The 24,562-nt window shown below is 34.2% G+C and overlaps 1 protein-coding gene across 1 annotated transcript; it reads right to left on the bottom strand.

Annotated features, from left to right (window-relative positions):
* Positions 1 to 7,186: 7,186 nt before the first annotated feature.
* LOC104883335 (hypothetical protein) lies at positions 7,187 to 21,180 on the bottom strand. Its single transcript, XM_010667834.4, has 20 exons — positions 20,907 to 21,180; positions 20,719 to 20,803; positions 19,515 to 19,617; positions 19,275 to 19,359; positions 18,604 to 18,687; positions 18,411 to 18,496; positions 18,086 to 18,209; positions 17,894 to 17,996; positions 17,564 to 17,780; positions 16,172 to 16,230; positions 15,480 to 15,598; positions 14,094 to 14,536; positions 13,938 to 14,019; positions 13,664 to 13,840; positions 13,525 to 13,578; positions 11,498 to 11,590; positions 11,315 to 11,380; positions 10,298 to 10,344; positions 8,455 to 9,153; positions 7,187 to 7,805 (listed from the first exon to the last, which is right to left on the bottom strand). The coding sequence occupies exons 1-20, from the start codon at positions 21,027 to 21,029 to the stop codon at positions 7,427 to 7,429; spliced, it is 3,228 nt and encodes a 1,075-aa protein (XP_010666136.1). The 5' UTR covers positions 21,030 to 21,180; the 3' UTR covers positions 7,187 to 7,426.
* Between the last annotated feature and the right edge of the window lie 3,382 nt (positions 21,181 to 24,562).

Raw genomic sequence — 24,562 nt, 5'->3', positions numbered from 1 at the left:
GTGATATGTGAGAGTAAAAGTATTGTTAAGAGCTGAACTGAACTGAACAGATCTGAACTGAATTGAATTGAATTGAACTGAATTGAACTGAACTGAACTGAAAATAAGCTGGGGAGAACAGACCCTAAGTTCATATTGAGCTAATTCTAATCCTAATCAACAAATTATTGATCTTTGGCCTTTGGGTATAGTTCAGATTTAATTCGGGTAATTCAAATTTAATAATCAAATGTATTTTTTTTTTTTGTCACGTCTAATTTTCATGGAATCATCAAACAACGAGAGTCTAAATGAATTTTCAACCTAAACTAGTTTTAGGTCCTTTGTTAGTTACCAGAAGTAATCATACATTCCAAAGAGGGATCAAAAAATTTGAGAATGTGATGAAGTAATTTAGAATGAGGTAGTAAAGTGTTCTGGCTATTATGAAATCACTGAAAGAGAATTTGGTTTATATGATTATGGTATAAGGTATGGGTAAAGGTGGTCATGGGCCGGGCTGGCCCGTGGGTTGCCCGAGCCCGGCCCGTTTTCGACCCGGCCCGACCCGAGCTCGCTGGCCATAACATGGGCCGTGGGCCTTGCACGTTTGGAGATTTTAGATTTCGGCCCGGGCCCGGCATGAGCCCGTGGGCCTTGCAAATTTTTTTTTTCAAAAACTGTGATTTTTGGACCAAGCCCGCGGTGAGCACGAGCCCGGCCCGCCAGGCCCGTGGGCCGGGCCGGGCCATGGACAAGTTTCCCATAATTTCAGCCCGGCACGGCACGAGTTTAATGGGCCACGGGCCTGGCCCGGCCCGTATTCCACTTCAGCCCGCGGGGCTGGCCCGTGGTCAGGTCCAGCACGGCCCGTGGCCAGCTCTAGGTATGGGTTTAGAATGAACAAAATCTATACCTAATATTTGTTTAATAATTTGATAGATTTAAAACTCATACCTCAAATCCATCATATACCAATACCTCTATGTACTAAATAGAAGAAAAAATTTCAAGTCTAAATAAACACATGGTATTAGATATCAACTTTCAAACCTATACCACATTGGTTTCATTCCTGATTACAAACCCATACCACCATAGTATGAACCAAACACCCCCTAAAAGAGTTCCTATAAAAAAAGAAAAGAAATCACTAAAAGAATATCAAAAATTATTAAAAGAGACTGTCTAATTTTAATAATAAAATTAGACCTAATTACTAAATGGATTAAACTAGTCACCGAAAGAAATTAACCTAGTCACTAGTGGGCTAATTCTCTTTTTAATATTGGGCTTACCATTACCTAAGCTATACAAATACAAATATATTAAAAGGTGTGTGTGACAATGTATACACGCCACATGACACCTCTGTTACTCGACTAGAGTTGTTTAATGTTTACATAAGTCATGTCAATTAACAAAAGTAAAAATTATCTTATAACAAATTTGAACATGTGACCTCTTGCTATTATACTTGACACAATTACCATCTCAACCAGTTTTTAATCATGCTTTAAGTGTCCACATTATTATATTTTGTACTTCCTCTGTTTTTTTTATCTTTCTGACTTAGAATCTTGACACTATTCATACTTAGAGAGAATCTTCTCAATTGTTTTCAATCTATAAGAAAAAATATAGTCATGTGGGATCTTGTTTGATTCATCTCAATTAGTACATTATTAATATTCAATCGTTATAATTTTTACTAATATATAACGAAAGATATTTAAGTTCAAAGAAGTGCATTGGGAGACGTGTATAGGAAAGTGAGAATGATAAAAAAAAACAAGGGAGTACCTTCTAAATGTTGAGTTTTCCTTAATATATTTTAATGGGAATGGAAAAAAAAATGCATATCAAGTTCGGAAAACAATATCAACCCGGGGCAACGCTCGGACCCATACTAGTTTTAATTTAAAAGTAGACCGTCTCTTACAAGAAAAACTCAAAGAATATAAAATATTGAGATAATATGCAATAAATCAAATTATTCATCTATTATAGGCTATTCATCTAATTAAGAAATGCTTAAGCAAAGATTTTGTGGGTTTGCAAATTCATTACCGTAGGCCCGCAGCGCCCCCACGTTTGACAAAGAAAAATCTGGGCCTACTTTTTATTTATTTCACTTCCCAAACTTATTTATTTGGCTTCGACAAAAACAAAACAATAGAAAAAGAGATTAGACTTCACCTAAAGGTCGTTTTGGCATCAGCACAATTTTGGGACGAATATGCGAAATGGGGACAGTGTGATCGAGGAATATTATCGCAAAAAAGGTCAAGTTCATATAGGAATCTTATTCCTTCGTACTTCAATATCTTGCCAACTTTTTTTGTGTTAAATTCTAAAATTGTTGCAACTTCTAAATTTTTCCAAAGTTCCACATTTTTTTACATCACAACTAGCTAACCCAACTCCTAAATTGCAACTCTAAGGGTCCGTTCTGTTCAACTTATATTAACTTATATAAGATTTTATAAGATCGGATAAGATAAGATAAGACCAGATAAAATAAGATATTCTGTTAACTTATCTTCACTCATTTCATAATAAAATAAGATCAGATAAGATCTTATTAGATAAGATAAGACAAAATAAGTTTAGCAGAACAGAGCAAATAACGAGCGAGTCATGAAAGATTATATTCCTTCGTTATGTCAATGTAAAACTTTTTTTTTAAAAAAATTATGTCAATGTAAAACTTTGATGATTAATATCTCTAGTTTGGTATTTGTAATAATTGCAAATAGTAGATATTAATCAAATACATGATAAATTTAACAAGATTTTCACATAGCTATGTTTTTTATTCACGTATAAATCACAAACGATAGTTAAAGTGAAATTTGTGAATAGTGTAAAATGTCAAAGTGTAACAAGTAAAAATTATGGAGTGAATATGAAATGACTAAAATTGAAATTTGTCACACACTATATATATATGATGGTGCGACATTAGCAAAAATATGCTTAGACATTATATGTAAATAAGTATTCCTTTAAAATTTTATTAATTACTCCTATTGGTGCATTGACATAAAATTTGTGACAATTTTACTAATACTCATCATTATCCAAATCCTGAATTACAAGCTTTCACAAAATAGAACTATGGTTCATGACCATACAACAAAAACCGTGCTTTAGACGCCTAAAACAATGCAAAATTAATGATATTCTGCAATCAAGAACCAAACTCACGAATATATGTTGCAAACATAAGTTTGTAATTCCCATAATGGAATCTGGTGTAAGCCAAAACAACGTAAAAAGGAACAATATTTCTTATTCTGGGCGTAAGTTCTGATTTTCAAATTGGATTTGGTCCAGATTCGATGTAATTCGAAACAAAATTTTCTTTTCTCTATTTTGAGTAAAAAAAAAAAAAAATACGAATTTTGTCCAAATCAAATACGACGATCTGATTTCAACATAAAATTTTTGGACCCGAACCACAATTTCAAATTAGTTGACTACATTTTTAGCTTAAGGAAAAGAAGATTGATTGATTACTAGATGCTTAAATTATCTAAACTAGTTGTACACGCGTACGATGCATACAATCAATTGATTACACGATTTATGTAAAGACTTAAACTCTGACCGTTCTTATTTTGTTTTTCTACTTTAACTTATGTACTATTCACAAAACCAAATTTTATTAACTTCCTTTTCCCTAAAATCACCCTTTTGTTGGATTCTTCTCAATGACCAAAAAAACTCTAGGCATTTCGCATATAGAAAATTTACATTGTTTGTAGAGCGCAACTCTTGCATCATTAACTGAACAGGTGCATATGATGTAATTTACAATATATATAAATTTTGTATAACTAATGAGCACAATTATCAAAATAGACGGACTAATTTTAACGTAAAGAAACAAACTCAAGCATATAGTCTACGTTCTCCTAGCAGGCTCATTGAATCCTACTCTAACCCGACACATCCCTAGACATCTCACGCCAATTTAGTCGTCCCTTCACTTTTCCTTCCTTTGGTTCCCTTTGAATCTCGAAGTACAACAGACAATTTAAAAAAATAATTCGACAGTTTTAACAAATGGATTAAACTAGTCAATTAATGGATAAACTAGTCATTAAATAGATTAATGACAGTACTGTTTGTAGTGTATGTATTAAACTGGTCACTAAATAGACTAGACTGGTAACTAAATAGATTAAATAGTCAACTATATTCAGAAAGCGGTCAGTTCTTTTCTTAATATTGGGTTTACACTGTTGCCTAATTTTAGATTAAAAATAGACGATCTATTATAAGATGGGTAAGCATAAATATAAAATAGAAATATATGATATGTCGCTCTTTTTTTGGTTTCTCTTTTCAGGAAAATATTTAAGTTATTGTCTCTTTTGGTTGTTTGTCGAACACGGACGAACCAAAAGTACCTACTTCATCCGTTTCAATTTTAGGAACCATTTTACCTTTTTACCCTCTTTCAAATGTATAGCTACTAGGAATCAAACATTCAAACTCATGACCTTCGAAATGAAATGTAAGATTTTAACCATCAATCTACTACAATTTCATTGTTTAATGTTTCAAAACAAAACATAAGAAAATCTTATAATTATATATAACTACATATACATTGATAAGTTTTTTAATCTTTAACACTTTTATTAAGGTAGTAACATTCTTTCATCCCAGATCCATTGAAATTGTTTGTTTATACCCAATCCATTAGAATTTTTTTAAAACTTATCATGCTATAATGTCCATTTACAATTTCGCACTAAACAAAACATTACAAAAAGCTAATAAAATCAATCATGAAATTTATTAATAAAAAAAATATTTGCTAATTATAACTGAACTAAGGCATCGCCCAAGTCAAAATACTAGTTAATGTCAAATAAGTGGGCAAATGGGTCTAATCTTCTGCCTCTCCCTCTTTTCTTAAAAATTTTGTGCAAAAACAAATGGTGCAATTGAAAACATAATAAGTACTACTTTGGGAGAAACAAGGGAGCTATATTTCGACGGGGTCAGAGATCTATATCTATACTAATATATTAAAAGACGTTCGTAAGAATGTCTATGTGCCATGTGGCACTCTCCTCTAAGGTTCTAATTAATACAATTATATAAATGCTCTATTTTCATGTCAAACCCCTCAACTCACAAAAATAATGTTGTGCGGTTAGAAGGTATCGAATACGTGACCTTTGAAATTAAAAGTGAAAGTTTAACCATTAATCCAACATAATATCATTGTTTAATATATTACAATAAAATATAATATTGTCTTGTAATTATACCTCATTAAAATACTACACGAGTAGTTAAATACCTAACACATTAATGGTAATGATAATAGACTATTGTAGACATAAACTCCTACTCTAATTTTTGTATTCTTCAAATTATAACGTCAATTATTTTCTCACAAGACAAAAATTTACGAAAAGAAACAACAAAGGACATAGCCCGAATAATCACTAGTTACTCAATTAAAAAGACATTAGAGTTAATTATTGACTATACAGTTACAATATAGACACGTGGATTTCTAAGAAGATAATGAGGTGGGAGTATATTAACTCTGATTTTGATAAACTAAACCACCACGTTTTACACATGAAATTAATGTCAGAGATACTATATGAGTCTCCAGCTAAGGCTTTGATTTCCTCGCTGCTTATTTTAGTTCAATTCAAACAAGTTTTAAAAGTTTCAAATAAGATAATAATGATTTGGCATTTAACAAGTTCATATAGACCATATAGTTGTATATTTGTACATTATAATAATGTACCAAAATTTCATATTATTATTTTTTCTAATATATTAGTGGAAAAATAAAATCATCTCATAAAAGTACAAAAAAAAAGTAAAAAAAAAAGGTTAATTACCTATTTTAATTAAGCAAAAAAAAAACAAAAATAACCCTATCTTCTATTATTGTATGGGAAATTTATATGCTTCTACGCGCATAGCGTGCTACGTGCATATAAGACTAGTACTCACTAGCCTATAAACTAATAGTACATATTTGATATTTCCTTCTACATGCAACCTTAATGACATGGAATAAATATAGTGAAAAAATATACGAGAAAAATATAATATGACTGAATTTTGACATGAAATGAAAAGGTTGAACGAAGAAAAAGAAAATAATGATATTTTTTAAAAACAAGTTCATACTCCCTCCGTTTTTTTTAGATGTAATATTGGACTTTTCACATTTGCCGAGGCACAACTTTGACCGATAATATCTCCAATTGTATAAAAGTAAAAATTATAAAAAATATATATTTGGAAAGTACATACCGTGACGAATCAAACAAGATCCCACATGACTATATTTTTTCTTATGTATAAATAACAATTAGTGGTCAAAGTGTAATGGATAAATAGTGCCCAAAGTCAATATGTTACATCTAAAAAAAACGGAGGGAGTATTAATTATTCTCAATTTCTCTTCAAGAGATAGTACATTAGTGGATAAATATTTATCTATTGATACTTTTGACATTGAATAAAAAGGTTGAAAGAAGAAAAAAAAAAAAGAGAAGGGATAGAGATAGGAATATCATGTCGTTCTACATGCAACCTCAGTGACATGAAGAAATCATACTCGTGATCTTAAGCCTTCATAAGACACAATAAAATATAGAGTTCAGTATTTTCACCAAAAAAGACAACTCTTGGAAAGGTATGACTGAAATGTGACCTCATATGCATAAGATTGTAGTTTTACACTTAGACCTAACAAAAATCCAAACTAGCACTATCAACCCAAATACAAGGAATTAAGGAAACGTGAAAAATACTACACCATAAAGGAACATTTCAAAACAGTTAGGCTCTGTTTGGTAGGGCGTAAAATATTTTCAGTGTAAAATGATTTTCATGGAAAACAATTTACAATGGAAAGCACAATTCCAAAATTAGTTTTCCGTTGTTTGGTTACATGTAAGAAAAATGAGGAAATGAAAGGAAAATGAAAGGGAAAGTAAGGAGGTAGTGAGAGGAGTGTACAAGAGAGATAAGGAAAATAATTTTCCCTTCATTTTGAAAGGAAAATGGTTTTCCATCATTGGGGGAGTAATTTTACCCCAAAGGAAAATGGTTTTACACTCTTTTGCCAACCAAACAATGTAAAACTAAAAATAGAGGAAAATAGTTTTCCGGGAAAACGTTTTACGCCCTACCAAACGGAGCCTTAATGTCAACTTGAAAGATACCCATGAACAATTATCAATGATATACACAAATGGCATTTCCTCAGAGCCAAATTACAATTGGACACTACCTGGTGAAACTACTCATCTTATTTGTCATAATTCATACAAATTGTCATCACTAGTATACACTACCAGAAACAACAGAAACCACTTGTGACAAGAAATGCTATCATTACTTGTATTGTAGGCACATTATACAGACTAGTTATTGATAACAAATTAGGCTATACAGGTGATAAAGATAGTAGAAAGTCTGGCTGTAGTCTTTGTAGAGATATCCCACAGAAGGGACACAAGGGACAAGGTAACAGGTTATTTATCACTGGTTTGATAAATGACGGAAAATCCGAAGGATATTTATTCATTGTGAATAACTGGTGCGGTGGCAATTTAGAAGCATGTCTTCGACAGCACATGCAAAACCATAAAGTGGTAAGGGGACAAACCTTCATAGACACGGCACAACGAGTGAGTTTATGCTTCTGAATAGCTTCCTGCTCACTACCTTTGCAGGATGCGATTTCTGGAGACTCAAAAGGAACGCTCGCTGAACATATGCTACACAGCTCTTCTTCTGCACTGTAATCGCTCACGTTCTGCAGCCTGTTTTAGAGTGAATATTACCCGGTAATAAGTATATTAGAAAAGACCAGTAAACAGGAGAGTGGTTCGGGTGGGACCTAAATACACTCCGCCAAATATTATTCGATAGAGCAAACAACAGCAGCATAAAGACTAAAGTAGTCAAAGGAACTGCAAATGACAATTACACTAGCACCTATCATGCCACAGAAAACATTGTAGTTTTCACAATGTAGACCACAATTATTCCCCTTATCCCTCTCTTTTTTTCTTTCCTTTGATTTGGTTTCTTCTGTTTCCGCAACAATGAAAACTCACAAAATAAAGTTCATACAACTATAACATGAAAGGTCATTTAACAGCAATATACACATGACTAGTTTAAAGCTTTTACAAATAGACCAGGAAGCAGATGAATAAAGAACTTCAAGCACTATATACAAGCACAAAATGGATCATCTCCTAAAAATTTCATAGAAATAACAAATTCAACATGGGCAAGGCATGACTGGAGACTTAAAGCAATGTTATTAGTACAAAGCAGCAGCCAACAATCCATCTGCCATTGCATAGAACGCACAATTTAAGACTTCAAGTCAATTATATTCAGTTTGTGCAGAACAAAACAAGATGCAAATTTCAGCAGCAAAAAAAAAAATGGAGAAAATACCTTGCACCTATCCCTTCAATTTCAGATACAAGAAGCCTTAATTGATGGCTCACATGATCTTGATTTTGAATGACCCACTTGACCATCAGAGAAATTCCAACAGGATTCCACAACCCAAACTCTGTTTTCGTGGCCGACCCAGATATACGACGAAGAACAGTAGATAGACTCAAACCCAAAAGCCTCTCCCTGAGTTCTTTCTCACAATTTAGCATCATGGCCATCCACTGTTGCTCGTCTTCCCCATATAACTCCACTAACTTAGCTGGTTTAGCAAAAGCTTTAACAGACTCATATCCAGAGGATGCTATAACACGTCTACAGAAAATATTGAGCAGGTGCAACTGCCGAGAACTGATGTTTGACATATATTTTTGCATGTCCGGCAAGATCTCTTTAATAGGTGGATCCAAAATATCCTCAAGTAACAGCTTCAGCCACTGCAGTATTATGTGCTTGATAAACCTAGGGGCACATGGCTTGAAAGCTGACAAAGCAGCAACAATATCCCAAAGAACCAGATGTTTGTTGGGGCACTCGTACTGCTTTAGACCCCACAATAGCTTGGATCCCCAATATCCTAGCTCTTCCTTGGTAAAACCAGAGCACCCTTCGACATCACGCTCTAAGCTCAAAGATGATGGAAAGTTCACTTGCTGACCTCCGATCCAGAAGAACTCAACCGCCGCCCTCTGAGTCCTGCATATTTAAAGCAAGGCATCTATCTTTTCACATGCTAGACATATAGTTATAAGTAATAACAATGTCGCATGCTACAAATATATGAAATCAACAGTAATGCATCCTAATACAAGCTTCACGCATTTTAATATATTTCTTGCCTTCACTTGCCTTTCTCATGCCCAACAATTTCGCAAACCACCCAGCCACGGGACTTAGAAAAATGACAGCAGTTTTACACAGTTCGTTTCCTCATATGCAGTTCTTCATTTTCATAGCACAAGCATTCCTAGACATAAAAGACAAATGCAAATTGCTATCTTGCAGTGCGAACACGTTAATTTCAATATTTTGGAATCTTCTTCAGGGGTGACAGAAACAGAGGGAATAACTAGGCACTAGTAGCATGTGACAGCAAACCAGCAATGTTATGGGAAGAGTGCTCACCAAATAAAAAAGATAACAGCAGAAACACTGACAGGTAAAAAGATGTAATATCATTTGATATCTAAATCTGAAAACGTGAGACAAAATCCAAGGTGCTGAAGCTATAAATGCAAGAGCACTGAAATACAGGAAAGAGATAGTAAACAAACTATCGCCTACAGAGCTAAATGTTTTGGAGGACGTCATGGATCAGCCTCGACCCGCTGTCTCCCTTATTTATGCTACGTGTAGCAAAAAGAATAATATGGTAGTTACATGTAACTCGGTTAAGAAGGGAAGTGACGTGGCAAGTTGGTTAGGATGGTAGGAAAGATGCAACAGATAGAAATAAAAAAAGGAGAGAGAGGTAGAGAGAGAATTCATTCGAACATATTGTGTTAGCAAAGGTTTGGGACCGACTCCAGACCACTGTAACAAATCTCTAGGTAATTGTGAAGTTGTAATTCAATTTCTTTTGTTACACGAGGAAAGAGAGACGAGCATAAGGTTAAGGTTCTAAAAGGAAACCATATGCAGCGAAAGGTGGTTTTTCTTTCTATTATTTAGAAAAATAACCAAATTACCTGTAAGGAAAACGAACTGAATTGCTTACTACGGTCAAACATAATATGACATTTCCTTTTCTGGATTACTCTCCCCTCATATCGCTTCCCCTCGTATGAACTATGTAAGTTACCACTGGAAACACCGAAAGAATAATCAGAAGCAGTAGTACCTTTTCTGGTACATATTATCTAACTGTCCAGCATCAAATCTGCGTGCCTGAAAAGAAGGTAAAATGTTCAGTTAGTGTTTAGATTCATGCCTCAAACTGGCCCACAAACAAGCCAATGAATCCTTTGACTGTAACATTATAATAAAGTACTCCCTCCGTCCAAAAACTTTCCTTTTATAATTAGTTTAAACACTTCCATTTATGGCATGTTCCCACTATCACTAATTTACTATATTATTTCTTTTACACTTGTTTGGCCCACACTCTACCTTTATCAATAAAAAGTTACCCAACTTTCTCTTTCCTCCGATAAAAAAATACCTCACCAACTCCTATCACATCTTTTTCAATAAAATAAGATTTGACAACCACACAACTTATCAACTTAAAATACGTGACCCAACAAATGTTCAGATCATTTTGGGACGGGGGAGTAATGTAAATAATAATAATAGACCATATGAGTTGACCAGGTTGTTCCAAAAAGACAAGTAACTCATTTCCCCACCTTCAGTTGATTCCCCTACACCATGCACATGGTACTCCCTCTATTATATAAAGATAGGCCATATTCATTGTAGTCTACGTTTATATGCACTGACAAATCACATTTTCCAAATCTGGAAAATCAATTTCATAATAATAAAAAGTACACGAGCTACTTGCTTTTGATATAGACAAGCTGAAAAAAAATTATAGCAATTCGATTTCAAACGGATTTTGCCGGCACATCACAGACAACTATTCTTCAACTGTAAAATAACATGACTACGAAAGTGATTGAGAAAAGCTACACGAGAATTAGATACTGAGACTGGTTATTGCAGAAACTGGTTCTCTATTGAGGAATGACAGCAACTTCAAGCAGGAATGTAGCAACGCGAATGTCGGGAGAGGAGCAAAAAGGCTTCTTTAGCATATATGAAAGCAATTAATTGTTAGGACTTAGGAGGAACTTATGCATTATAAATGGGATAGCTTTAGAGTATAGGATAACAGGGAGATAAAAGTTCATACCACAGCAAGTGCCAAATTTCCAGGTGAAATTGCCACCCCATAACATGAGTCTGACACGGAAGGAAGCTGCCCAAAAGAAGTTTAGAAATTGTTCAGCTGTCATTAGCACTCAATATTAATGTTTAATATATAAAGTGACAATCTGGGCCATAGTAAACATGTCAGGATTTCGGAAAATCATACATCAGAAAAACTTCTTGTTCCAAGACTGTTCGATGGAACAGACACTTCAGACACAGAGCCCTTATGATATATCCATCCATGCAACGAATTATCCTACATTAACAGCAAAAAATATCATTCACTAATATCAAAGAGATACAATGTTAAGCTACAACAATTGCACAGCAGCTCTCCTACTTTTCAGTTGTATCTAGACATTCTATTGGTTGGGGAGGGGGGGGGGGAGAAAAGAACACATCTATACCCTAAATATCCCTTTGTAAGTTCTAAACTCGTGGAAGTTAAACTTCACAAGAAGCATGAGGTTTTAATGAAATTAATTTCAGAGGAGTAGTATATAGCTCAGTTCTTATTTAATTTCCAAGGAAAGAAAAACAAAAATGCAACTCTCACCAATGCATACTCAATTTGATGGGTAAAACGGTAATTTCTGCAATAAGGAAATTCCTCAAAAAATACGAACTTTACATTTTATGTTATATATAATACTATTTCTTGCCATTGCATATCACCAATTTTACTATGTATGACAAAGAATAAACATATATTCCGTTATATTTTAGATTCAACTGAAGATTGATAATGTCGTGAGGATCTTAGTAGTATAATGCTTCCTCCATTTCTTAATAAATGACACACTTCCCTTATATGGAAATGCCACACTAAGTGACACGAAGCTTGAGAGGGGAAAAAGAAAATACAAATAAGCCCCTATAAAAGCACTTTGATGAACTCCTTCAATTACCTTACTTTGTTGACATCCTAACTCTCTCTAGGTTCGGTTTTCCCCCACTTTCTCTATGTTTCACTCATTGAGAAACGGAGGAAGTATTATGTAATCCAAAACCTTATTTTACTATTCTAAATTTCATCCCTATATTTTCTTATTTACTCAGCGTTCACATACATGAAATTCTATGGTACAATTATGCATTGGGTATAGGGGAGGGGGTATATTATAAATACAAATATTTAGTCTATCTTCGAGAGAAAGCAAGTGAGTAAGCTCTATAAATATAGGGGATTAATGAGAGAATATGGCATGAAGAAAATTATTGAGAGTTTATTTTAGTGGTTAGCTTGGGAGTGTGTCAAGTCACTACTAGAAAAACTTGATAAATGTTCTACATTTTCCTATAATTTCCATTTCTATCAACCAAAATCATCTTCATCTACTCGTATTAAACTGTCCCGAATCCAGTTCATTACACAATTGTAGCAACAACGATCAGTGTACAAGGCGAAAATAAAAAGAATCTTGGATGAACGTGATTGATTTAAAATATATCTAATTGCTTTGAAAGGAATTATGCTATCATATATTAATGCAATATCTCAAATGTAGTATAATATGATTTTTCTTTTACACATTGAAAAGGTAATGCTACATCCAGACATCAAATAACTTGTGTCATTAGTTGTTCAGCACCTAGAATTAATATGTTTTTGAAGAATATATCCTTACTAAAGACATGATCAAATGAATGAAAATAAATTGAGACAATAATTGGTAACTAATTGATTATCTTTATTATATTAACCATTTCTTAATTTATTGATTCCATGCATCAGGCTCAAAGTCTCTATGCTTAGGGAACCAAAACCCAATCTACAAACTAACCCGTAATTGTCTAGCCAAGCAGAAATACATGGCTAATTTAGAATACTAGCCACTTCTGGAATTACTTTTCCCTAATTTGCACTTCAGTAGTACCCTAGGTAAGTAAATTCCTATATTTATGAGATGCCATTAACATAAGAAACCTGTAGTTCAATGTAACTATAATTTTTAATTCCAATAGTCACTACACCGCACTGAACAAGTCCTAGAAGCAGACAATTATCTTTCTCCTCTTTCCATAATTCACATCTGCCAAGATTATTTACAGCTGCAGCTACATAATAAAAGAAAGTTCCAACTTTCATTTCAAGCAAATATGCGTCATTTCAGCAGCGCCTGATGATTTCAAGAAGATGACAAGGGAGTCAAAAAGTCTCCCTGATAGGCAAATTCATTAATATAGTACCTGGCTGCAACTATATAAACAGCGTCCGTCAAATGCCCAGGCTAAACCTGTGACCTGAAATGTAAAGAATGAATTACCTTAGTTCAATGCTTAATGAACATAAAAGGGAATGTTGAAACCACTGAAAAAAGAAACGTACAGCTTGGACATGAGCATCATATGATCCAACTTTGTTTGCGCTCTTGACCTTTATATTACATGTCCATAATTGAAAAGATCCAGATCCTTTTCCCACAGCTAACAGAATTTTCCGTGGAGATTGAGCTGGAACATATAGAGAAAGTGCTGACACAAGAATATTATCGCCAGCCGAAACCTATCAAAAATTAATGGAGATGAATATAGTGAATGAGACGCTGAATAACTACTTCATATAATAAGGATATCAAGTTCCAGAATAAGTGAAAATGGACCTCATTCAATAGAAAGAAGGGATTCTGCTCAGCATCAGTCAACTTCTTGAGATCACAGATATATGCAGACCAGATCCTTACACTGAAAATCCGTTCATATTATTGATCACATTTAAGTAATGCATGGAGCACAATCACAGATCAAACAGAACCCACCTGCCATCACAACAACCAGAAGCCAATAAAACCTGCGGACTTGAATCAGAGGCAAGAAAGCCCCAGCTCAGTGCAGTCACCCATGCATCATGAGCCTGAATGACTCCCGTAAAAGTCGTGTTTACTGGATCATCACAATGCTCCACAGAGTAGCATGCTGATCTATGGATCTTCCAAATTGAAATACTTCCAGACTTTGTTCCTACAGCTAGTAGACAATAGCAATCATAAAAATTCTCAGGATCCTTTGCAGACATCTGTAGCTGTGAAGACCATGCAACAACTAATGATGCCAGCATAGAAGAGCGTGAAGCATATTGACGAGCAGTCAATAAATTTTTGGTGCAGTTTTTTAGAGTCCTCTTGGAAAAAGTCATTCTGTCTTCGTCTGAAAGACCCATTTGAGAAGAATGGTTCACATTTTCAGGTATCTTCATGACTACCTGCCAAGTAATTGATGTCCATCAATCGCCGCAAAGAAAACACCTTAAGTTGGAAGCATATACAGGACTAAAATTATGTTACAAGGGACTTTCACAAGCAGATCAAAGGCATGGTAAAAATGCACTTGCTCTCGCAGATCTATATAATATACTATAGCGAAAGCCAGTATAGCTGGTTTTGTATCCCGATACTCTCATAACCACAAGTATTAAATGCATTGAGAATATAAACAGGGGTCTTTATGATCATTTGTTAATAGTACATTATTACATTAAAAAGTGGTTTGTAAAAGAGCATTGAAAATTAGATTTTAGTTGATTAACGCTAAACAATTCAGATAAGTGTATTTGGAATTGAAGTTTAACAAGTAGATACCCATCCTATATTGATTTTTAGAAAACAAGCACTGCAAACAGGGGTAGGGAGTGCAGAACATAGGGGATGCGAGCAGGAGCCCAGGCATTCCTCAAATTTTGATTTTTTTTTATAGAATTATTATGTAAAATTTGTTGAAATTTTTCTAAAGAGGTAAAACTTTTACTTGGTCCCCCACCTAAAAGTACATAACAAACTTTTGGTCACCTCTAAAATAAGATCCTGGTTCTGCCCCTGGCTGCAAGGTATTACCTCATTCACAATACACAAAAAATTTAGCACCTTTTTTTCTTTTTGAGCGGAAATTTAGCACCTTTTCTATTCCTTTTATTCTTCAGAAAGGTTCATTAACTATCAGGGATAACAAAAGAAATTTAACATTCACGAAGGTAAATTATCACAAGCAGCTAAAAAAGCAATTAGTCTATCCAGCTTTTCTTGTATGTATCAAACAAGACTGAGTCAGATGCTGTAAGCCTGTAACACCTTGTATGCAGAGTTGCAGACTTCAAAGAAAATGGAAAATTTATAAGAATTAAACTGAAACAAAAAGAAGGAATACTGTACCTCTGGCGATTCCTGCTCATGTAGCCGGACAAAAGTAACTTTCCATGATTTTTGTTCTGCAATCCACAATGGTGCTAACCTAACATGACTAGAATTTAATACCACAGCCTCTGCATCTCCTGATCATGAAGCAGTAGAAGAAATTCGGAAAGATATTTCAACAAAGTAACTAGTTAACTGAAAAAACTGACGTCTTGGAATTCATGCAAATTGATAAAATAAGGTATATTCCCCTCTCCTCTCAACCCTCGATTGACTTTCAATGGATTTGCAGAACCACAGATCTCAAAGAAAAGATCAAGAAAAAATCTTGTCTATCAGCCATAATACTGAGTTACATAAACTACAATTTTACCTCTCCTTTAAGTGAAAATAGTGCAAGAAGACGTTGATTTAAATCCATCTTTATTATTCTTCCTCCACATGATTACTTCCGTAAATTGTAATAGTCCATCATGTTATCCAATCACAGCTTAACACCTCAGATATTCTAAGTCTATATTATAATCTTGTGACCCTATTTTATATTCTTGTGTTCCTATCACAGGAGATACTTTCACAAGTAATAGCACAAGAAGATACAGGATCAATACAACTTCTGCCTTCTGGTGCCAATAACTCGTTAATTGACCTGAAGAGCACTAAATTCATTCATACAAAGTGTCAATATTTAACTCAAATTATAAACTTACCACTGAATTTGACCAGTGGACCCCCATTAGTAAAACCCGCAAAAACTCCTTCGAGCCATCTGCAAAAGTTATCGAACTTGAGCAGTATGTTTGAGACAGCACTGACAAAGGTGACTTGCACTTACAGATTAAGTACATGTATAGCATCCATATGAAAAATCAACAGGAGAAACACAGATCATTATAATCAAATTTTATCGTTCAAGCATCAGATCATAAGAGAAAACACATTCTTAAAGCAATAAACAGCTGGAATCACTTAAACAAAGATATACACCAAATCATTCATTTATCCATATGGGACTACCACATAGAAAGTCTCATTAATTTGTCATCCCTGCTATCCCAAAATAGGAAGAAAAAAAAAGACTCCACTAATGAGTAGTGATAAGTGATAACAACAAACAACAGGAACCTCCTGATGGTAATTTATTTCTCCTCAAATCTAAAGTCTAAACCTTATTTTGCTTTCTAGAAGTATCTTGTCTCAATGAGCTCTCCACCCAAAAATTGCCACGTTGCTGCACTGAGTACTATTTCTTTTTCTGAAGCAAAATTCGTTAAAAGTTACACAGTTTCGTACCATTGATCACCAGAAGCTTTTCTCTAGTGAATTAACATACAAACTCACTGTTTGACGCAGGAACTGCCAAAATGAAGAACACTAGCTTTATGAGACGAGCACCCCCTCCACCCAAAAAAAAGAGGGAAAAAGTAAACAAACTGAACGAGACAAGAAAACAGGGAGAATGAATTGAGTCACTCAAAAAAGGACAACAAAGTGATGACAAACATAGAATGATAACCAATGAGTACTGTGGAAGTGGGGAACACGAACTTAGTTTAAGTTGAAAAAACCAAACCACCAAACAAAGAATATCCTGCACTCACATGATATCTGAAGCAGTGCATCCTAAATGGCCCAATCCTATCACCTCTCAGAAAACCGGGGTATCCTAAATGCTATGTGGTCAGTCATCTAAAAGCAAATCAAAGTTTTCCTAAGCAAAAGAAATGTTAGAAATCAACTTAAGATTGTAAATCTACCAATAGTTTTATATCAAACAGGTATCTTGTATATATATAGCAGAGGTATCAGCACTCAGCAGCACAAAAAATTGAACTTTATCAAATATGCTTAGGCATCTATGGCTAGTATAGCTTAACTAACATCAAGCCACTGTGTTACAGAGCTTCCTGCAAAATTTCCACATACCGAGAATTAGAAACTACCGTAATTTTCACTCAAAAAAAAAAAAAACTGTCCATATAATACTGATTAGATAGACGTTGAAAGAGCAGTGAGCACAGATATATAGAAGAGACAGCAAAATTAATGATGTTAGATTCACAAAATCACTGAGACTCAAGAGGACTCCGCCTAATATTTACCTATCTCTACTCCAAGCTTCAACTAGTTGCCCAACTTCTAGAATTTCACCTACTTCACTACACTTTGGAAACAATATCTGTTCAGGCAGACGGCCCACATCCATAGAAGGACGAATATTTGGAAAATTGTACTCCCTATCAGTTGCAGGCACACCGGAATTGTTCAGTTTGTTGTGCACATTGCTTACAGAATCCATCTTTAGCCACTGCGGTTCTCCTAAGGTGAATTAACACAGCATTGAGATTCTAGGAAAACATATGAAATTCATTTAGCTTAAGACATGATATGTTGTAATTGTACAGAAAATAAATATATTCTAACATATATACCATTTGAATCTATTTCATGAAAGTGGACAAGAGCCATTGGACCTTCTAACCGCTGTAACCTACCAGCAACCCAGACATTATGTCCACCATCCATCTTGAAGACCTATAAATTTAAGATCTGCATGTAAGCAATTTCAATATGTAAGAAGATGGTTTATGCAAAGAAATTCAGCAACGAAAATGCTGCGCAACCTCCACTGATGAACCCTCTTGCATAGTTGAACTGAAAACTACTGACTCTGCCACAGCTTTCACCATACCACTAAGAGAGTCAGCATTTGTTGCATCAATGTCTCCTGGATAGTCGAGGTCCAAACTGCAGTGAAACATCCATTTATATAAACATTAATAGAGGCTAGACATAAGCAGAATAGATGTCTCAGAAAAAGACAGTAAACACTTTATAAGTACCCATGCATGAACATAGTATAAGAACAATCGGGTAGCGAAAAACTATAGCCAAGAGACTGATGTCGAGAAAGGATCAATCACATCAAACAATGAAAGAAACACATACTCTCTTTTTCTTTTATATTGTTTCCTTGAAGTGGAGTTTATTTTACCAGCAGCAGTATAATCGTTGGTTCTTTGACCACATGAATCCTGGTCGGCATAGAGATAAAGTAGACACTCAGAAATTACAGATGGGAATTAATTCACAATAATAACAATGCAGGGAATCTGATAAAATAGAAACTGAACTAACTCACATCAAACACACCGGAGGGAGCTTCAGGCTCGTCATAGTTGATCTTAGATAAATATACATGCAGCATCTCTGAGATGTCCAGTACCTGGTGTAACAACAGCAAACATGCCGAATAATAGTGTCAGAGTCAAGAATAATTACGCCTTCAAAGAGAGGGCTTCGGGACCTATCAGGCTGTGACAGAGACTGTGGGCTTCCTCCAGAACACATCCGAGTGAGCAATGGAGATGAAATATAAATAGATTAACACTCGAAAAAAAATGGTTAACACCTTGTTGCAATGACAACGATGGTCCACAACTAGCAGTATGCCTTGATACTACCTTCTGACAAGCCATTTCTTTAAATTTCCTTCAATAAAAAATTAGAAAATAGATTTTGTTTCGGCAAAAACCACAGAGCGGGTCTAAAGAATCGCCATGCCTAGAGAGCAAGCAGATGCAATGCATCTATAATCCACTAGAATTTCTTTTGGCCGCTCCACTGCACCCCACACTGCCTTCTCCCTATAGACCTCTACAATATGCTATGTGCATTATTATAGGTACTCCAACGGTTCGATTAGCAAATGACATATAGACACTCGAACAGTAGTTCTGACCAAAGATTTCACCCTTTAGCGACTTAGATTCCCTGTAAAGCCTTTTAAATTTAAAGTGCTTAGTTGCATACCTCTACCCATTCAGCTTGGAACTCGCAATAAGGTTGGCGGTATACTTTAACACTCCCTTCAGCAGAGCAAACAGCAAGCAAGCATCTGGAACATAGTACAAGAAAAATATACACATAAGATGTCCCATTACCTAAGCTGGAAAAATCACTGCATTATGCATTTTCATCGGTTATAATACTTGTAATATAAATGTAATAGAAAAAGAAGACATTTAAATTGACGATGGTAAAGTTTCATACCCATTGTGAGGAGTGAATCCAACAGGTGACCATGAAAGAGATCGAACACAAGGCTGGCGATCTCGAGATAAACGAGTAGGCAGTAAGCAACCAGAGAATAAATCTGCATTGTTTTTGGTGAAATCAATCAAAGTGTCATTGGATCATGCTTCAGAATCACATACTTGGTCAAATTCAAGTAATACGAGATGAGCCAAGCCTGAAAATCAGACAAAATTCGAGTCTTTTTACAAGGTTATTGAGTTTTAAAAATGGAGCCCGTCAGCTTGACTCGTGAAGGTTTCAAGCTGGGATTTGATTGAGTGATGCTCTCGGCTTAAAACCTTTACGAAATGAGCTGAAGCCCAGGATCCACTCGCGAAATCAGGATTGACTATTATTTTACTGCTATTTCCGTGAATGATAAATTTAGTTAACTTGTGGTTTTCACCAATTTAATCATAATAATAATAGGATCTCAAAGATCCACTCATCACACACTTATGCAATCTATACTTAAATTAACGATAACGAAAATCCAAAAGAAATAAAAGGAGAGAAAACAATAATCTTACACATGTAATTTTATTCTTCATTTGTTTGTTCATCCATTATCAAGTCTTACTAATTGCAGGAATACTGTGACTTAAAGTTGTGCTCACTTTGCAGCAAGTTACTGGAGCTCAAGTTCGAGTGCAAGCTGAACATTAGCCAGAGTCTACAAGATGCGAGCTCGAAAACTCAAACTGATCTCTAAGAGTGATCTCTCCTTTTCCTATCTTCATTTATTTATACCAGTCTTAATCAATTTACCCTACCCTGAGCCGAACTTATTTGCCTTCAACTTAACTCATTTGAACTTATCAGAACTTATTATAGTTGTCAATTGAACTTCGACAAACCTTAGCAACCCTCGACTTAATTTACGTGAGCTTATAGGTCCTAAAATCAACTTACATAAACTTAACTTATCTGAACTAATTATTGCTAAAAGAAGCCTCTAAATCAGGTGAGATGAACCAATAGTACATTAAACAATTCAAGCTAGTCTTGATCATCAACTAATAGTAGTACATTAAGCAAATCAAGTACTAACATAAACTCAGTTGCATACAAAACTTTAGTGTAAACACATCAATTAATCAAACTAAGTAAAATTAGCAACCAAAAATTAGATATAATTGCAAAAAAAAAAAAAAAAAAAAAAAAGATGTAGCCTATTTACCTGTTTTATCAATGACACCAACAGGAAAAGGCTTCCCCGGAGTAAGAGTGATCACACCTCGAGGACTTTGAGGATTTTCTGGATTCTGAAATTCAACCAAAATTCAACTATTTCAACTTTTTTTTTCCGAAAACCAAAAAAAAAAAAAACCGGAAAAAAAAGTGAAAATATTTTGGAAATTTATATACCAGAATAGTAACAATGTCGCCAGTAGCAACGGCGATCAAGTTGTCGTCGGACCAAACGACGGCGTTTGGAAACGACGGCGGAGTTACGAGCGAAGCGACTTGAAACGGCGTCGCCGGTGACATTTGAATTTTTCCGGCGAATTGAAGAAGTTCAGGGAACTTTGCGGTGAATAAATATGATTTTATGAGAGAGATAGATCGCGAGTTCAAAACTGCGCAGCGAACTAGATTAGTGAAGTTTGTTTAGCAATAAAGGGAAACCCTAGTTCGAAACCTGTGGGAGGCAGATTTTAATTTGTGTCAGAAAATAATGGTCGTGTGGTGAATTTTGATTAGACCAACCAAATGGAGAAAAGAGATCTGCAACGAACGATTGAGATGGAAGATTCCTAGGAAGCTAATGCGCATGACCGCACGATCAGTGTTAAAAATTGTGTACTAGACTAGTAAAAGGCATGTGCCCTGAGAGCAGGAGCAATGGGGTTGGTTTTGGTTGGTCTAGCAAAAAGTAAAGCTAGCTTTACTTAGTTTTACCATTGGAGCATGCCCTTGGGTGTGGTGGGAATTCTAGACCAACCATGCCTTGGATGGTGTGCATAACAACAAATGGGGTTTGCCATATGTATCAATTTTTTTGCTTTATTGTTGCTGTTTTTTTTTTTTACAAGATTGTTTTTTTGTTTTAAAGTAAATAAAATCAGCTTATAATTTTTTTAAAAAAATTATATTACAACTATAAAACAAATTATCTATAAATTGAGCCTAAATTTGATATATTTTATCATATTTTTTCACAACCTACTTTTCTTTCTAATAACTTTCTCCTACCTAAAATTATTCAAAATGTATATAAATTAATTAATATATCACTAATTAAAACATGAATAAAAATTATCTACTCTATATAAGAATAAGAACATTTTCAATAGGAAATAGAGTATATGATGGAGTATACCAAAAGTAAGAGAGAGAATTAGAAAAGCCAAGTAGAACTAGTCTAGCCATTGTGAGAAGAAAAAAAAGTTGAGTTGGTGGGAAGTTAGTGGGATGTGAGGTGTAAGAAGAAGGAAAGGAGAGAGAATGGAAAAACTACAAAGACCAACAAAAACCCACCCACCCATTGTAGATGCTCTGAGTTAGATTTTATATCAAGGCCCGCTTTGACGATTAGCGGATAGGTGATAGTTGTTACTCCCTCTGCTTTTATTTATTTGCTACATTCTTGTTTACTCAAGAATTTAGGAGATGTCATTTTCATTCTTTTTTAGTGTACTTTTTTACTCCTTTAGCATTAAATAAGGTGGGAAAAGGGAAAAAAGTAGTACTTTTTGGTGGATGAAGAGAGGAAACAAATATAATACTATTACTTTTTGGTTGGCCAAGTCTCCTAATAAGGAAATGTAGCAAATAAAAAAAAAAACCCTTTTTGGAAAATGTAGCAAATAAATAAAAGCAGAGGGAGTACTTGATTGTATTAGTTTATTTTAATAGTTGATTGCATTAACTATTTGTATAAAGGTATTTGGTAAATAATTTTAGCTGATTGTTATTTAATTGTGCAAATTGTTCAATGAGGACACAAGTGTAATTGATTATTGTATTTTGTATTACTTATAAATGTAATTTTGAATAAACTTTATGGCATAAATGTAATTTATGAACTCATTCCCAAACTTCTATTGTCAAAAAGATCATCCCTCTAGCTATTTAAAAAAGATCGTTTACGTCTTTTACGTCCAATCAGTTATTTCAAACCTCCCTTTACCAATCACTCGAATATGAGAATTGATTAGTCAAATCCTCAAATATAAGTCATTTAAATCTCTAGTTTTCTCCCAAACCTCTTTTTACCAAACAAGGCCTAAGTTTTTTCTAGAAAATTGTGTTCATCTTACAAACTTACTAACTTTTTTTTAAAAAGTTACAACCTTAAGTATGTCGTGGGTGTAACATGTTACACCATAACTTATTGTTAACAACATCTCACATGATAACTTATTGGTAACAAAATCTCACATGTTCTATGTCTTGTAAAGCTCTTTCATGTCATTATTAAAAAGTTCATACTATTTTAACGTTGTTTTATGTCATTTTAAAATCTGTTTCACATCCATTTTTTAATTTATCATGTCATTATTGATATGTTTCACATCATTATTATGGACTTCTATGTCATAATCTAGCAAAATTGTATTATTTCTCCTATTTCATCATTATTTTTTAACTCGTCATAAACCTTATCATTAGTCTAATAATAGGAGATACTATATCATGATTACTTACTTTTATATCTTTTTTTTTTCCAAACTTGTATCATTCTCCTTATTTCATTAGAGATTTTTGACTCTTTATATACCTTGTATTATTATTAGACAAACTAATATAATTTATAATAAAAATGATACTATTATTACTCACTTTTATGTCATTTTTCAACATACTTGTATTCTTTTTCCTTATTTCATTATCATTTCTCAACACTTTAATTATCTTATCATTGTTACACATACTGATATCATTTATAAGAAAAATGATATTCTTATAACTCGCTTTTATGTCAATTTTTAGCAAACTTGTATCATTCTCCCCTATTCCATAATGATTTTTCAATTTTTTGTACATATTATCATTATTACACAAGACTGATATCAAGATTTGCCGGAATTTTTCGGTGTTGCATCTAACAAATAGAAGCAAAAGCAATAGCACAGCAGCAGTAGACATAGATGGGCGTGAATAGAAGATCTGTGGCAGTAGCCTTGCTATAATGGTCGTAACGACTAATAAAGGTGAGAAAGAAATAACAAGGGCGAGTATTAGACCACAAAAACAAATAGCAGCAACACGAATGAGGATTGGAGAAAGAATACGGGGCGACGACAAGCCTCTGGAGACGCAAGAAGAAGGGGTGGGGTTTACCGAGGTTTCACAAACAATATTAGAGAACATGTAGTTTAAGGATTTAGGGATTTGCTTTAAATTGGCGTCTAAAGAGCTACAGGATAAGGGATGAGAGAGAAATGAGGAAGAAGTGGTTGTTATGTGTGTCACCAGGCTGTCCTAATCATTGTGGAGACTATGTGCAATTAATAAAAGATGGATACCATTTCCGATCACCTTTCGTTTTAAGTTGTCAGTCGTCTTTGTCGTTGATAATTAATCATTTATTTTCTCTTAATATTTTACTAAGCTTAAAGCATCATTTCATCATCGAATCAGATAATGGAGAAGTTATTTTTTCTACATGTATCTTATTTATAAAATTAGTCACCTTCATGTTAGTATTACTATCGAAGTATTATTAGTCTTTTTTTGGTGTTAGAAAATCGATTAAGAGTTGTGATCGATTTGATCTCGTGATTTCAAGGCTATATACTAAAGTCTTAACCATTAAATAAAGTAATGTTTAGTGTTAAAATATTAATAAATAAAAATTATAATTACCATGACATAGCCCGAGCCTATGAACTAGTTAAATTCTATTGGTAGTGGTAACTACTCGCTCGGTTAACTAAGTTTTATCCCCAAGTTAGACAACATTTACATTAAAGTATAATTAGTGGTTGCAAGGGATTGGAGTTCTCAAGAATAATTATTAAGGGTAATTGCTATTTACTAGTAGGTAGTGTTAGTGATTTATTGGTATAAAAATAAAA

Source organism: Beta vulgaris, chromosome 3 (assembly GCF_026745355.1).
Source record: "Beta vulgaris subsp. vulgaris cultivar EL10 chromosome 3, EL10.2, whole genome shotgun sequence".
NCBI lineage: Eukaryota > Viridiplantae > Streptophyta > Magnoliopsida > Caryophyllales > Amaranthaceae > Beta > Beta vulgaris.
The sequence above is the reverse complement of the archived record's forward strand: the minus strand, read 5'-3'. Positions and strand labels throughout refer to the sequence as shown.

What these genes read in the sequence shown, in the direction of transcription:
- LOC104883335 (XM_010667834.4), bottom strand. Translation starts at nt 21,029, where the DNA reads ATGTCACCGGCGACGCCGTTTCAAGTCGCTTCGCTCGTAACTCCGCCG. An exon ending in CTCCCTCCGGTGTGTTTGAT is followed by an intron (nt 18,497 to 18,603) that starts GTGAGTTAGTTC and finishes TATGCCGACCAG; the next exon opens with GATTCATGTGGTCAAAGAAC. An exon ending in TCCACTGGTCAAATTCAGTG is followed by an intron (nt 15,599 to 16,171) that starts GTAAGTTTATAA and finishes CTTCATGATCAG; the next exon opens with GAGATGCAGAGGCTGTGGTA.